A 15,006-nucleotide genomic window follows, 5' to 3' on the forward strand; every position below is an offset into this window, starting at 1 on the left:
CCCAAACCTGTTGTGACTCCATTGATGTCAAGTTTCTAGGCATCTGTTGCTGACACTTTAGTACTTTGCTGTGTCACAGACTTTGAAGAGAAGCATTGCTAATCTGCTCTGTTTCTTTCTCTCTCTGAACACAAGACTAGAGCGGTCCTGAAAGGTTTACATTTTTGCATATCATGCTCCACTCAAGATATTTTTAACTTCATTAGTGAAAGGGGCCATGTCACTTTCACAGGGCAGGTCACAGAAGTAGTTTAGAGAAGCGCTTCAAGGCAGTGTGATGCTTAGGCTGCATGGTGCTTGAAGAACTTGAAGGGAAGTGCTTAGTAGAATGTAAATGTTGATCATCTTTGGGGTCTTTCAAGAGGGTAATTTCTGCAGATGTTTTGAGAAATGAGGGGGAATGAGTTTGTTTTCAAACTAGGCACATTGGTTCTTGATTGATTTAAATCCCCTTTTAATGACTAAAACCTTTGAGGTTTTATCTACACAAGCAAAGCCAGGGGATAACCTTAAGTCCCCTCTGACTTTGTTTCTGAGCATCCAAGTCAAGTTTTAATCATCCTATTAATATTAAGCAAGAACTTGTTTTTGGATTTCTGCCTCTGATTAATGACTAAAGATTTAATTTCAAAAAGCTTCATCTGTAGACATTACACACTCTGATAAAACCAACTCATGTCTATGAAAGGAAGATGAGAGCATCTAATTTTTTCATGTTTTACTATCTATTTTTTGCTTTTCAAACTCATTTTACAACCATAAATAAGGTGACATGTGAAAAGCCTGTTGCTTCAGTGTGGGCAGGGATGGGTGGCACTGAGGAGTCTGTGGTGGTGAATTTGAACTGTTCATCATGATCTCAACTTTAAATTCCTTCTCGTTTCACTGTTCATAATAATGCAATGTTTCCATGAGTGACCTGTTCAATATATGGGAGAGATTTATACTATGCTATACCATATTCTTATTTATGATAGTATTAAAAATATCTGTGTTGGGTAATTAAGTTTTCCAAATCTGAGAGTTCAAAGTTAAATACACATTCAGGGTCTGCTGGACTCTTGAATCCTTCCATAAAGAAAACTGCAACAGGGAGAAGTTAATTCACTTCAAAAGTGTACCTGAAGATGGAATAGTGGTTGATTTTTCCACTGGAACATTAGCAAACAATGAAAATGTTTTTTCAGGAGTAAGGTAGAAAACTTAAAGTCCGAGTCACCATTGTCAAATCTTAAAGCTTTCCATGTACTTCATCCTGTTTTCCTGCACTGCTCTGTAGCTGATGGCCAACCTGATTCAACTCTTTCTTTTAGAGACAGTGAATGGAATAGCAAATTTCCATTCTCTCATGGTATATCTTTTCCAAAGAGGGAAAGTGAAATCTAGTTTAAGAAAAAGGCCCAACCCACAGCTGTGAAACCAATGTGTGATGTTGGGGCTGTTCCTGAGCATGAGTGGAGGGAGATGAGTGCACCCACCTTGTACATGAGCCAAGGGTGACAGAAAGATCTGAGTCCTTTGATCTGTGTGTTCTGAGTCATCCACATCCCTCAGCCTTGTTAAAGCAACCACTTTGGACAGGCCTGCTGTAGCAGCAGACATAAAATCCTGGGCTTCCAGGATCTCAGAACCAGGCCTGAATTTCTGCTGTTACTCGCTTGGTGAAATGTGGTCATGTTGTCAGGGTTGCTCGAGTGGGCTGGAATATCTCTGGAGTTAACAATCTGAGCAGTTGACTTTTGCTGTTGCTATCAGGTTTGTATTGTAAATAAGATGAGAGACTTGAAAATAGCCAAAGTTGTTTGGTTGTGCAGAGTGAAATAGTTTCTTTTTGAAGAAGAAAAATACCTTTCTGCTCTCTCACTCTATCAAATTATGAAGTAGGGATAGATGCTTGTAGAAGAAAGTCAAAAGTCCGTTCTTCTCTCCTCAGAAACTCTGGTCTATCCTAATGGTGTAATATAAGTTGGTGCAATTGCTATGACAGTCTCCTCTCCTAGCGATAAGCCATTCAAATATAAATAAAGATCCTAACTATCCATGCTATGAAATATTAGTTTAGTCAGAAATTTCATATGGGTGTTTGGCTAAAGCATAGCAAAACTGTGAAACCATAGAGGGCAGGAAAGGAAGATCGGGTCCATTATAATTTGAGAGATTTACAGTCAAAAGAATAATGTTACTTGAATGCAATTTCTGTTTAGAGAGTAGCTGACATTTCAAAGTTCTCTTTTATCTTCTGTGAGCTTGAAGTTCTGCAGAGACATTTGGTCCATGTAAACTGTATTTGAGCAAGCATGGTGATGCACCTCGTGTGGGAGGGACTGTTGTTCCTACTTCAGAGTAGTTAGATTTATTCCTAGTGATCCTGGAAAATTAATTCATGTAGGAATGCCAACTGGAGGCTGGTTTAATTATTACAGGAGCATTTAGGTTTTGTAGTCAGACTCTCAGGAGCACATAACTTAAAAATAATGCTGTAAGACTGGGGTCTTTTCTTCTGCACTTACTAGCTTTGAAAGGAAGCTCTAATTTCCAATGGCTTCCAGCTACTACAATGGGCGATAGTGGAGGTTGGGACTTTTCTGTGTTCCTTCCAGTTGTTTTGCATCTGACACAGATTTTGGTTCTCCTCTGGAGGTCCAAAGTCCCCAAAGAGTGTCAATAAGAACATGGTCTGTTCTGGCCGAGAAGTGACGTCTTCTCCCTCTGGTACAGAACAGAGTGGGGCTCACAAAGCTCATGTTATTCTGCAAATTTGCATGGGTGAGATAAAATCTTGTATTGCCAACCACATGATACCAATGTCTCATGATGAGAACTCATAAAACCAAGGCCTTCTTTGACTTATTTTTTTTATAAGCTCTAATGTTACAAGGACCCCAACACTAGAGTTTTAGGAGTGCTCTTGTTCTTAGTTACATATTTCAACCATAATCACAACTTTTATTTTTTGGGGGTTGTGAGGATGGGTCTGTGTAAGTCAGTAATCACCTGCTCCAGGTAACTTAGATTATGGTTGTGTAAAATGGGCAAAAAGAGAGAGAAGTGGTGAAGGTAAAATTAGTATTTGAATACGGAGATGAGAAGTAGTAGCACAGTGAGACTGAAAGGAATTGTGTGTTTCAATATGTCAGTAACTACAATGGAAAAATCACTTCAAATAAGATGCAAAAACACTATAAATCTTTATTTTTAACTGTATTTTAATGAAGAGTTACCTATTATTTTTCAATAAATTAAACAGCAAAGATGCTACATATCTGCCTGTTGAATACCAACTTAATAAAAATACAGCTTATACAAATCTTATATAATTTAGACCATATAGATTTTAAGACACATCAATTTAGAATATATTTACATAGCACAACAGCATTGTGGAATTCACACCTATTAACACTTCACCGATTTTTAAAAGAGATGTCATTGTTTTGGCGTTTTCTTGTTATGCCAAAAACTGTCAGTCATCCTAGTTTTTCTTCTGAACTTGATAATCTTTTCCCCATGCTCAGCTTGCAAGTCTTGCATTTCCTAACAATCAGCAGTTCTTTGGGATCTAAGTCACAGTTCAGTATTCATAGTGCAGGTCAAACCTTGGGTTTCCATATCCTGCCTTGACTCTGTGGAGGAGGGGATTTTCTCCCTGTGCTGCTCTCACCCTTATGATAGCCTCACCAGCTTTTATCCTGCATCTTGTGGAGATCAGGATCCACAGGATGTTCCATTGCCTGTGGAGCTATTTGGATCTCCCTCATACCCCTCCTCCCAAGACAGGGATTTTCCTTGGCAAGATCCAACCACTGTGAAGGATCTCTTCACAGGTTTGAAGTGTTGGTTTGCAGCTGGTTCAAAAGGTTCAGGTAGGATTTGGATTTTAAAAATCTGGGATAGGAATCTCTTTCCATAAGGATGTACACTGTTTTCTGGGCTTCATCAAAACTTGTGTGAGTTGGGTCTTGAGCCTTTTTGGCTGTTGCTTCCCTTATCTGATAGTCAATATTGATCTGGAATAGAAAAAAAACCCCAAGGTTTAAAATTTAACTTTGAATGTATTCTCTTTTCTATCTCTTTGTCAATGCATGCATTTGCAGCCTTAGAACTCTATGACAACTCAGTGTCAGAACTGTAAATTGGGGGAAATCAAATACTTGTATCCCAGTTAGGCACAAAAGTTTTTGTTCACTATAGAAATGTAGTTTGTTCTGGAGTCAGAATTAATACAGCTCAACTTTGAGGAACAACCTCCAGTTACTAAGAGAAATCCTGTGTTGAATGTCTCCAGTTTAGGTATGATCAACATACAGAACTTTAACTTTTCCAAAAGGGTAGCATATTTTAAAAGACAAGAAATGTTTTGTGGTGCTTCCACTCGCAAACACAAAGAATCTCCAAATACCATCAACAATTCAAGCTGGGCTGGCTCAGCGAAGAGCATCATGTGCTGAGGCCTTTGCTGAGTTCTGCTGAGGGTTCTCCCAGTAATGGCCTGCTGCCTGTGACTGTTTGTGAGATTTGATAATGCTACACTGCAGGTAGCTGTGATTCAAGAAGAGACCAGAAAGTGTGTCTGTGCCTTCTTATGCCACTGAGTGAGTGTGTGAGCATCTCAGTGGAGCCATACTTCTCCCTTCTAACTCTGCACGGGCTGGCTTTATACATACCTGCTTAATGGCATCTGACTGAACAAACTCCTCGTATATCTTCTCTGCTTTGCCATGTAAGTGATCAGACTTGGTTTTCTTGTAATCCTCACATGCCAACCAGAACTCGATGTTTTCCTCGCTGAACTCTGACTTCAAGAACTCCCGAAAGACACCTTGACCACCTAAAGCCAACACAAATAATTAATCATTTACTGTATGATACTTGTGACCAGGGAGGAGAAAAAGAAAATAAAGAGCAAGATTTGTATTGAAATCTGATATAAAATCTTGCCAAAATACACTGTTCTTCCCTTGTTCAACATGCAACGGATATTCAATATTAAGGCTGCTGGGAGTCTTCCTAACTATGTTCAGTGTTTTTAGATCTAAACTCTGGGTCCTGCTCTTATAACAAAGCATCCCGTAACAATCCTATAACAATGATTCTAGTCCTTCCTAAATGAATTGTCTTAGGGTATAAGTGGAGAGAAAATTCCAGATTAAACTGATTATCCAAGGATTGAAGACTGATCAAAATGAGTTATTTGGGGGTTAATTGCTATACTGAAAATGGAAAAAGACCCCAAAACCTAACTTGGAAGCCAAGCTGTAGCAGTGTCCAAGTTACACTAGAGCTGCAAAAAACTGAAGTGTAACTGGCCCTGTGTCTGACTCTATATAATGCTACAGCTTTGCCTGTCTGGTGAGATTAGATAAACTTTGTCCTCAGAGCAAAAACTAAGTCATACTGAGATAACAGACTTACTTTGGCTGGCCAAGAGCTTTTCCAAAGACTGTGACCACTGAATAACTTCCTCTGCAGAAAGCCTAAGGTGACAAGCAAAAGAAAAGGCTTTAGGGAAGAAACCATGGGGTTTTGTTTGTATGTCTGAAGGAGACAAATTTTATAATTTATTATTATATTCCAGGAATATATGCCAAGTATTTTACTACATTTATGGCTTTGTCATAATATGAAATCCTGGAGACAGCCCACATCAAGAAAAATAATCAGAGATGGAAAAAATATGGAATTATGATGTTATCTTGAATTCTATTCCCAGGAAAATAATCTTTTACTGTAAATATGATAAAATTATTTTGTACTTGTACTTCTGTTTCCATATTTTTGCAATACAAATGGTAATACCCCTACTCCTCATTTAAGTAAGAAGTGTTTTTTTCTTGTAAAACTTTAGAGAACAGTTACAATGTCCCCCTGATAAAATTGGATTTAACTGAAGTGTCTGCTCCCTTACTGTTTGATGCAAACAAATCACTAATTAAGAATCCTTAACTCCATGAGTAGTTTCTGATTACTAATGTTCACCTCTCTTGTATTTTGGAAATTCTAGATGCTTTTACAATATTTGTTGTTCTAGAAGTAGTTTAGAAAATAAGTAATTTACTATGCAGTAATCTAGGTATGATTGTATTTTAAAAATTGATTTGTTTCTGTACTTACATGACATTTCTAGAGCTGGAGGTCTTGAACCCAGATTCGATATGTGGCATCACGCACTTCAAATAACTTTTGAGATCTGCACCACTGAAACAATGAACAGACATTTTAAAATTCATTAGAATTGCAGTAGCCTTAATTTCTATTTAAATTTTCTTCAAACTTTCAGAGACAGTTCCATTCTGTGACTGAAGTCTGGGATGTTACATATCCAAGTAATTTTTGAAAAAAGACAGAGAGGCCCCCACTGTATCCAAATTCTATTTCTGATTACTTAAAATAATCAATTAATTGATATGCCTCAGCTCAAGCTTTTTTAAATTATGTTGCAGTCCTGGGCTTTGAGCAGGTTTTGTTCATTTAGCCTGAACCACAGCACTAATTCTTAATCTCCAAGATTAGTAGAGTGTTATTTTCACTTCTAATACATTAAGTTTTATACTAAGTTGCATATACTTACCAAGCCTTTTGCTTCTTTTTATGGACTTTTATTATGCCTTTTGCAAGCTTGCGATCTTCTTTTCCATTTAATTCATTCATGTTGTTGTGGGAGAAAAAGAATCCAGACATTTTCCTTGGCTTTAACATGAAGCACCCCTGGCCATGATGATCCTCCAGCCCCAAATGACAGCTTGCTGCCTCTGTTGCTGCCTTTTATTGACGCAGGCAGCCCTTAGAGCTGGTGTGAGCAGAGCTCTTTATCATGTATCTTCATCACAAACTCGGGAAGTTCCCCTTTCGGTGCGCAGTGACGTGAGTCTTTTTTGAGAAGGAAAACAGACAGCAATGTCTCATGGCTGAGGTTATACCAAATGAGGCTGAATTGCTTTGGGGTTGTTACGTGTCACTGTGTATGTCTGTTACCAAACAAAAAAACACCAACAAAACTCTCTAGAACTTTGAATTCTTGTCCCTTTCTGATGCGTACTTGCAAGTAAGAAGTATTTTTTGGTTTGATCAACAGAGCTGCAAATACTTACATTTTTTCTTGACAAAATACACTTGTTGCATGCCTGTGTCCTGCAATTTCATACTTGGTTAGGTGGGCTCAGCAGAATACAAGGGGAAGGTACTTTAACATGCCCCAGTAATAAAGTTCTATATGCAACAACCTATTTGCAAGTCTCCTGTTGCTCTTCAAACTAAAACATTACCTTAGACAAGTTTGTTTGGATAAGCTGTATGAAAATACTTCAATGTGGTTTTCTCAAGAAGGGGTATTTGAAGCAGCAAGAACTTATTTAATTTGGTTTAATTTTTGCAAGTCAGATTGTTAGGAGGCACAATGCCATATTTCAGGAATACCACCCTAATTTTAAGTGACTTGGCATGTATAAATATTTATTAGGTTAGAGCTGCTGTTGTAAACACAATATGAATATTACAAGCTGTTTGAGAGAGGTGTGAATTGTTTGTACATACTTAAGCTCCACTGCATAAAAGCAGCCATGGATATGAAGCAAAAGAATTAAGCATAACTCTCTATTCTGTCCAGGATGGCGATTTCAATGTTGAAATACTTAATCTGAGCATCCCAATTTCTGCGTGTTTCTTGGGTTTTTTTTTTTTTTTCTGTCATGTTTCAAAATTGTTGGGTTTTTTGTTTGTTTGTTTGTTTTGGGTTTTTTTGGGTTTTTTTTGGTTGGTTGGTTGGGTTTTGTTTTGGTTTGGTTTTTTGTGTGTTTTTTTTTTTTTAATAAATAACGTGTGCAACTTTGCTTACGAATAGATTATGATGCATATGATGGTGATAACTGCTGACACATCCCCAGCTTCCTCGGGAACTGCAGTGCGCAGGGCTGGGAGCCAGCTGCAGACAGATGTGCGAGGACAGACTGTCAGCCTCGGGTTGGTTTTAACCACAGCAGGCTGCCGGTCCCCCGAGTGCTGGCAGTGACACAAATGTGTCTGCAGGAAACATTTATCTCCAGGCTACCAGGTGAATACTGCCCTTTGTGCAGGGCAGAGGCGTTTACTGACTGCTCTTACCCCCCGAACAGGGCGCAAAGGGAAGGAAGGAAGAGATGTTATCAGTGCCGGATTTGTTTTCATATCTTACCTGCTCGGTTTTGACTTTCTGCCCCCTCAGCGTCTCGTCGCGTTCCCTCGGTTAGGAACTGTCCTCGGTGGGAGGTTCCATTGCTGGCGAGGTCAGAGGGATGATGCATCGAAACCCTTCTCAGAGGAGGGCAACAAAAGGGCAAAAAACAACATGAAAAATAATTTCCCATCTCATCTCCCAGAGCTCTGTAGCTTCAGGCTAGAAGTGGGGCAATGTCTTGAACTTATAGCAGCTGGTAATTATAAGTAATCCACCAGTAAAGTTCTGTGAGAGTGAGGGTACAGGATGGCTTGCTTTTTTTGTACCTGTTAACTATGATTGGGTTTTTGACACTTCATTTACAAGACAAGGAATGTCTTTTCCCCATTTAAAATGAAATTACTGTCTTTACTTTTGGGATTTGCTCAACATATCAATGCATGAAACAGGTGTTGAGTCAAACCTTCCTGTAGAAAGGAACTTCCTGAGTCTCATTGCACTTCACCTTCTTGCAATAAATATTGTCTTGAGTAAAGAAAAAACAGCATTCTTGTCATTTACATCAAGGTGATGCTCCTGTCCCACAGCATATGAATTGCTTTCCAAGTCACACAATACTTGAATTGCTGTCCAGGTACTTTATTTGGTGGAGGAGACCAGTCGTATGGGATCAGTCTTAGGTGACTTGTTGCTTGCAGACATACCAGACCACTGGACCCTAGGGGAGGTGGTAACCTTTGCTTTGCGGTCTTGATGCTACTGGACTCAAATACAGTCAAAAGTGAAGCAGGAATAGGTTGAATACTAAAGCCAGGGAACCTCAGGAAAATGGGAAACTGGACAAGACAAACGCACATCCAATCAATATGATTAATGCAACGTTCTCCGTTTATTCAAAATCAGGCGGTAGTTTATATAAGCTTCTACATAGTTTACAGAAACAAAGACACTCTGATTGGTAGGCTAACATTGTTTACCTTTTCCTTAAAACGGCCTACACTGTACACCATAAAACCTATACTAGTTCACACCCCGTGGTCCCCACAATACCTTAAGACTATTTTCTATCTGCGCCACAAACTCTGAATTTCTAACTGCGTCATAGGCTTTGAAGGCCACACCAGGCCTCAATCTGAGGCCTAGCCTGGAGTAGCTCAACCTTCACAATTCAGGCCCTCTTTCTCTCAAAAATGCTGCAACAGAATACTATACTGTGAACGAGGAAAAAGTGTGCCTGCCACGCAGTCCACCTGGAATAAGCTGATGTCCTTATGTTCTGCTGTTCTCATATCCTGAATTAATAGTGCTCTTAACACACTGGGGAGTCCTCTCCAGTACTCCAGATCACTAAACCCCAATCTCTGCATTGCTACTTGTGGTCCCTATCCCTGGACAAACTAAAAAAAAAAAAAAAAAATCAGTGCTGCCTCTCTGGTTCACCCTAAGCCAGATCTATTTGTAAACTTGTGTAACGATTCATGCAAGAGGTACATGTAGAAATGTACAAATGTAGAAAGAAGACTGGGAGTTGTGAGTGTCTGCTTTGGAGAAAGGATGAACATTTGGCACATAAACTCCCAGTTTAGGGTCTTAGAAAGTGTAAAAACAATGTAAAGCCCCAATATCCTCCTTTCTTCCTATAAGCGCTGCTCAAACTCTGCAAAACCAAAGCCTACTGCATTCATTAGCAGACATATCAATGTGGGACTACGATTATCAGTGCCTTTTTTCCTATGTTGTGAACAAATCCTTTCTTCCTCTGAGTAACTTTGATCTTCAGGGCATCCTTTTTTTCTCAATGGAATATTTCACTGACTATGATTCACTCTTTCAGTGCAAGCCTACTCATCTTTAAGGTTTCACTTGTAAAACCCACTGCAAATTTCCCAATCTCAATAATGGGAAAAACTGTGTACAAGACTTAGGTACATGTACAACTGAAGTGAGAGGGAAAAGAGGAACTGTAAGATTCATGGGGCTGGCAAGCATTTCTTTTTATTGCTGGAGCAACATTCTGCTTCTACAGACCACAGAAAAACCAGGGAGAGACCTACATGGAGGTCTAAGTGAAAAATTCTTTGCTCACTCTGACTTTAGTTATTGTAAGTGGTTCTGCTTTATGAAAGAGTTGGACTAGGTCCCACAAGTGGATTTGATATTGATTCCCTACAGTTTTCATGATTCTACTGTCCTGAATACTCTGACTTGATATTTCTAGTGATGAAAGTGCTGCTTATTTGAACTTTAAACTTTAAAAATACAATGCTTCAAACCCATATGCATTCATCCATATTGAATATTGGATCACAATCCTTGTTTCCTGTCTGGTGGGATTTAACATGATACTATAAGGAATAGTTATGTCCTGACACAGCAGAAAGCTTTTCACATAACTTCTTCACTCCTGATTTTCTGGATTTCTTTCAGTTTCATCATGGGATGATTTGTAACAGACCTGCTTTTTTCATCTCCCACAAACCTTATCTACAAATATACTTTTCTCTATGTCATGCATGATAGCCAATTGCTGCTTGAAATACTTCCTCACTTAATAACTATTGTCTTTTCTTATTATTACAGGAAAATGCAAAAAGTATTTTAAGCCTTACAGTTTTAGGGCTTATTAGAATAATCCCATTATTTGATACAAAACCATATTTGTCTTAAGGTTGGCATTGTCTTTGTTGATGCTGAACAGTAAAACAACATAGGAAAACTTCTTGCAGGAACAGCAGCATAACTGGCTGTCACCAGCTAATCTTTTCCAGATTTCTTGACTACTCTTTTCCAGATTTCTTGTAGGTTCGTGATGAGTAGCTACTCCAATTTTATATGCGCAGAAGATGCTTACAAATATTTGCTAATATTCAGCCTGTTTCTGTGCATTGTTTTCTATTCTTTCTGGAGACCACTTGGTAGAGTTTAAGTGAAAAAAATTTAGTTACAACACTGGACAGGTTCAGTTAAAGCAAAGAGGACAAAAAGTTCCGCGAACTCCAAGTTCCATTTGCTGGTCAAAATTATTTCAAGCTTTTGCTTCTGACTTCTTTTTTGTTTCTTTTTGGTCACTCTTGTCTGGCCTTACCCTCACTCATTCTCCATTTCAGTCTCACTTTGTTTCTGAGTGCTCTGTTTTGGCTTAGGCAAGTTGTCTTCCATGTGTGGCCAATTTTCAGCTTTGCTGCACTCTTGCTGTTGAGCATAAACTTCCCTGGAGTTAATCTGACCACATCTGTGCTGAACCCGAGTGTCCAGTCAGGCAGTGCTGCCCCACTGCAGAACTCCCCTTGCCTGTCACGTAGCTGAGCGATAGCTTAGCTGTGAAAACAAGTGATTTCTTTGAAATGCATCTGTCTCTTATGTGACCTAAAGAAATCAACTGCTGATAATCCATCTCTCTAGCACTTAAGGGAAATAGAAACTAGTTTCTGTGGGAGAGGAAATAGTGTGCATTAGAAAAAAAAGAAAAGGGTGATGGGTGCTTTTGAGCTGCAGTGATATTATTTTGAAATGTTAACATTTTCTCTCATATTATGTAGTCAGTCCATAACAGAGTAATGGTAGCCATCATGAATTATTTTTGGAATCAATTTCTGCTACATGCAAAAGTTTTCTGGAAAGAGATCCTGAAGCCACCGAGATCCAAATCTTGCTACTTGTTTTAGTGGACTAATTTTTGGTGTGGGTCAGATTTCATTGAGAACTGGGTCTTTTTGAGGGCTATTTGGGTTTTTTTGAAGTTAAGATGTTCCCCATGTTAGCTTTTGTTCCTGATTAATTCAATGAGTTCTAATTTTGCAGCCAGTAAGGCATGAGTAGGACTGATTGGCATCAGACTCCTCAAAATACAGGAGGATTTCTGGATTTGAAAAATAAGTGGAGCCTAATGCCAACCTGCATTGAGCAATGCCACAAGCTAAACTTTGAGTAGTGATCCACCACCTGAGAGAGTCTTGTGGCATTGGGTCTATGAAAGACCTGACTCCGAAGGACAAGGGAACAGAGCTTTCCTGAAATCTGTTTTTAGCTCTTTCACTTCCTCACTATAAAATGGCAATGCAGGAACATTTCTGCAAAATTCCAGTTCAGCCCAAAATTGCCCCATTTGTCTCTGAAGTATCTGCAGAATGCTTTTAGGGGAATTTTTTTTTTTTTTTTTTTTTTTTTTTTTTTTGGTGGGGTAGGGTTTCCCCTAGCTTCTGAGGGGAACCTTGTGGAGTTCTGGGGCTTTTTTTCTGTACTGAGATGTACTGAGACAGTGAAGGAAAAACCTGGTAGGAGCCAAATCACTGTGGAGAGCAGACAACGATATTTTCCCTGTTTTTATGAATCACATGCGGATTAAAATACAGTCCAGTCCCTGCATCCATTCTTGTAGGCCTACTGGCTCTGTAAAGAGATGACAACAAAGTCTTTCCATTGTCTGTCTTAACCCCTAAATGTCTCCATGGGTGTTGTGTTCTCAGCTTTGGTGACTTTAGTTGTGTCCCTAACCTCTCTGACTGCTTCACATGGCTGTTGTAAGTCATCATTACCTACTGGAAGCCTTTGATTTGAAACTTTATTGAATAAAATTGTTTGTATGGTTATTATTTTCTCTGTGGCATCTTTGCAATCTTTCATGACTTGACTTTACAAGAAAAATATTATCAATATTTTATGATAAATATTGTTGGCATTAAGGGTTGTGGTTTTATGACAGTCAGTGCAAGGAATTGGATGTGTATTTCCTCACCATACTAAAGCACATTTCACTGACATGCATATCCAATAATTCCCTCTTTTTTGTGACCATTTCTTAATTAGACTGTAGCAAGCTTACACAGTTTATCAGAAACTTGATCCTTTTCTTTCTGGGGCTTTCTATCTGAAATAAATTAACTGTTGAATTTCTGTGAAATCAGGGCACTTTTGGTTCTCAGCCAGACTGGCTGCCACCTGGATGAAGAAAGGGGAAAAAAAAAAAAAAAGAATAAAAGAAAAATCTGCAGTACAGTGACTTCTGGGTGCTGAGGGTGATGCTTCCTGTATCTGCTGTTGGGTAGGGCAGGAAGTGTTCATTGCTCACCACCTGGGAAACGCAGACATTTCTTATTATCTCCTCACATTTTCATGAGTCCCACACTGCACTGAACCAGCACTTCTTTCTCATTTGTTATTAAGCAAACCAGACTGAGAGGAGGGCCTGTGGCACTGGGGTGTGAAGCAGTTTGCTGAGTTTCCACTTTCAGCATGGAAATGTGATATGTGAGCACAATACAAGCTTAGCTTTCAAAGCTTGAAGACTTCAGTTTAATATGAATCTTAATGGAGAAAAATCGGATGCTTTTTCTCTCACAGACATGGTAAAATTCTGTATTCTTCAGTATTATAATAACAAACAGTTTGAACACAGCAAGCTGAAACTCAGGATACCAATTTTAAAAATGTTTTTAAGAACTTTTAAATAGTAGAAATATTACTTGAAGCTTTTAGTGGAGTTATGCTGATAAAAAATTTTCTGAAGAATTGCACTTTTAAGTGTCTGTTTTATACTTGGTGTTATGACTTTCCTGGTTGAATTTTCACTTCAGTGGCAGCCCAGATGTGGCTATCTTTAACAAAAAAAAAAAAAAACCAAAAAAAAAAAAACACCGAAAAAACCCACATCATGGATATACAGAAAATAGTCTTCCACCTTTAGGGCTGTGGAGCAGGCAGCATGCAGTGCTGGGTTGTTTCCATCCTTGAAGATTTTCCAGACTAGACTGGACAAAGCTGTGAGCAATATGATCTAAGCTCATAGCTGATCCTGCTTAAATTGAGGGGGTTGGACTAGAAACCTCTTCATTTTGTTCCCAACATGATTTATCCTGAGATTCTATGTATAACTAATGAATAGGGGCTGGAATATAAGAGTCTAATTCAGTTGGAAGAGAACTACTTGGGAAAGAATGCTAATTGTAGCAATTAATACAGGTTTCCAGCTTGACTTTTTTGGACAAGAACTACACACTGGAAGTGCAACATTCAAATCACCATTTCTTCCATCTCCCTCTGAAAATAGGTGAAGTAGCAGAAAGATGCTTCAAGAAATGAGAAAACTGAAGATAGTTATGAGGTCTCAACTGAAATCTATAAAGATTTAAAAGCTACATGTTTTCCATTATGATCTCTGAGAACTAGCTCTTCTTGTCATGAACCAGGAAAGGAAGAGAGTTTAGCTGTATTTCCTGTCATTTACTTTGAATCTCACCTGCTTAATTTCAGTTCTTTGGAACTGGAATATTAGCAACAGAAAGACTAGAATTTCCTTACATGTATCATATTTTCAGTTTTCTATTATGTTACAGGGACAGACCCCATCCATTCTACTGGTGAACCTCCCTCCCTTCCATATAACTTGCACCTGACACCCCCTGAAGCACTGGGACATCTGGAAATGCTTGATCTCAGGCTGGGCAGGGCTCTGAGGTACCTGGTCCAGTTGAGGGTGTCCTTGCTTGTGGCAGGGAGGTGGATCAGGTGGCCTTTCAAGGCCCTTTCCAACCCAAGCCACTTTAGGATGGACTGGCCGCTGCTGGTGAACTGCATTTGGGGACATTCCAGCAGCTAGCTCAGCGTTCCTGGGAAGAATGGGGCAAAGGCTCCTTATTAAAATGCAAGTCTACTGTAGTTCTTTGAAAACGGGACTCCTCCTGGATCATACACCATTTAGTTAAAGACAGTTATTGATAAGAAACAAGTGTTTGTTTGTGCTTGTCAAACAAACAAATGTGTGACAAGTCAAATGTTCCTGAATGTATTCACTCATGTCACTAGTGCCTGTGCTTGGCACCTGTGTTTAAGAATGAGTGAATGCTTAACAAAGCCTTTAG

General features: G+C 39.0%; 1 protein-coding gene across 1 annotated transcript; it reads right to left on the minus strand.

The window, feature by feature from the left end:
• Window positions 1-3,164: 3,164 nt before the first annotated feature.
• On the minus strand, window positions 3,165-6,812 carry RGS1 (regulator of G protein signaling 1). The gene is made up of 5 exons (XM_002188915.7): window positions 6,569-6,812; window positions 6,112-6,195; window positions 5,413-5,474; window positions 4,665-4,828; window positions 3,165-4,007 (listed from the first exon to the last, which is right to left on the minus strand). Exons 1-5 carry the CDS (start codon window positions 6,694-6,696, stop codon window positions 3,819-3,821), a joined length of 627 nt encoding a protein of 208 aa, XP_002188951.2. The 5' UTR covers window positions 6,697-6,812; the 3' UTR covers window positions 3,165-3,818.
• Window positions 6,813-15,006: the final 8,194 nt, after the last annotated feature.

This window comes from Taeniopygia guttata, chromosome 8 (genome assembly GCF_048771995.1).
Source record: "Taeniopygia guttata chromosome 8, bTaeGut7.mat, whole genome shotgun sequence".
In the NCBI taxonomy this organism is placed as follows: domain Eukaryota; kingdom Metazoa; phylum Chordata; class Aves; order Passeriformes; family Estrildidae; genus Taeniopygia; species Taeniopygia guttata.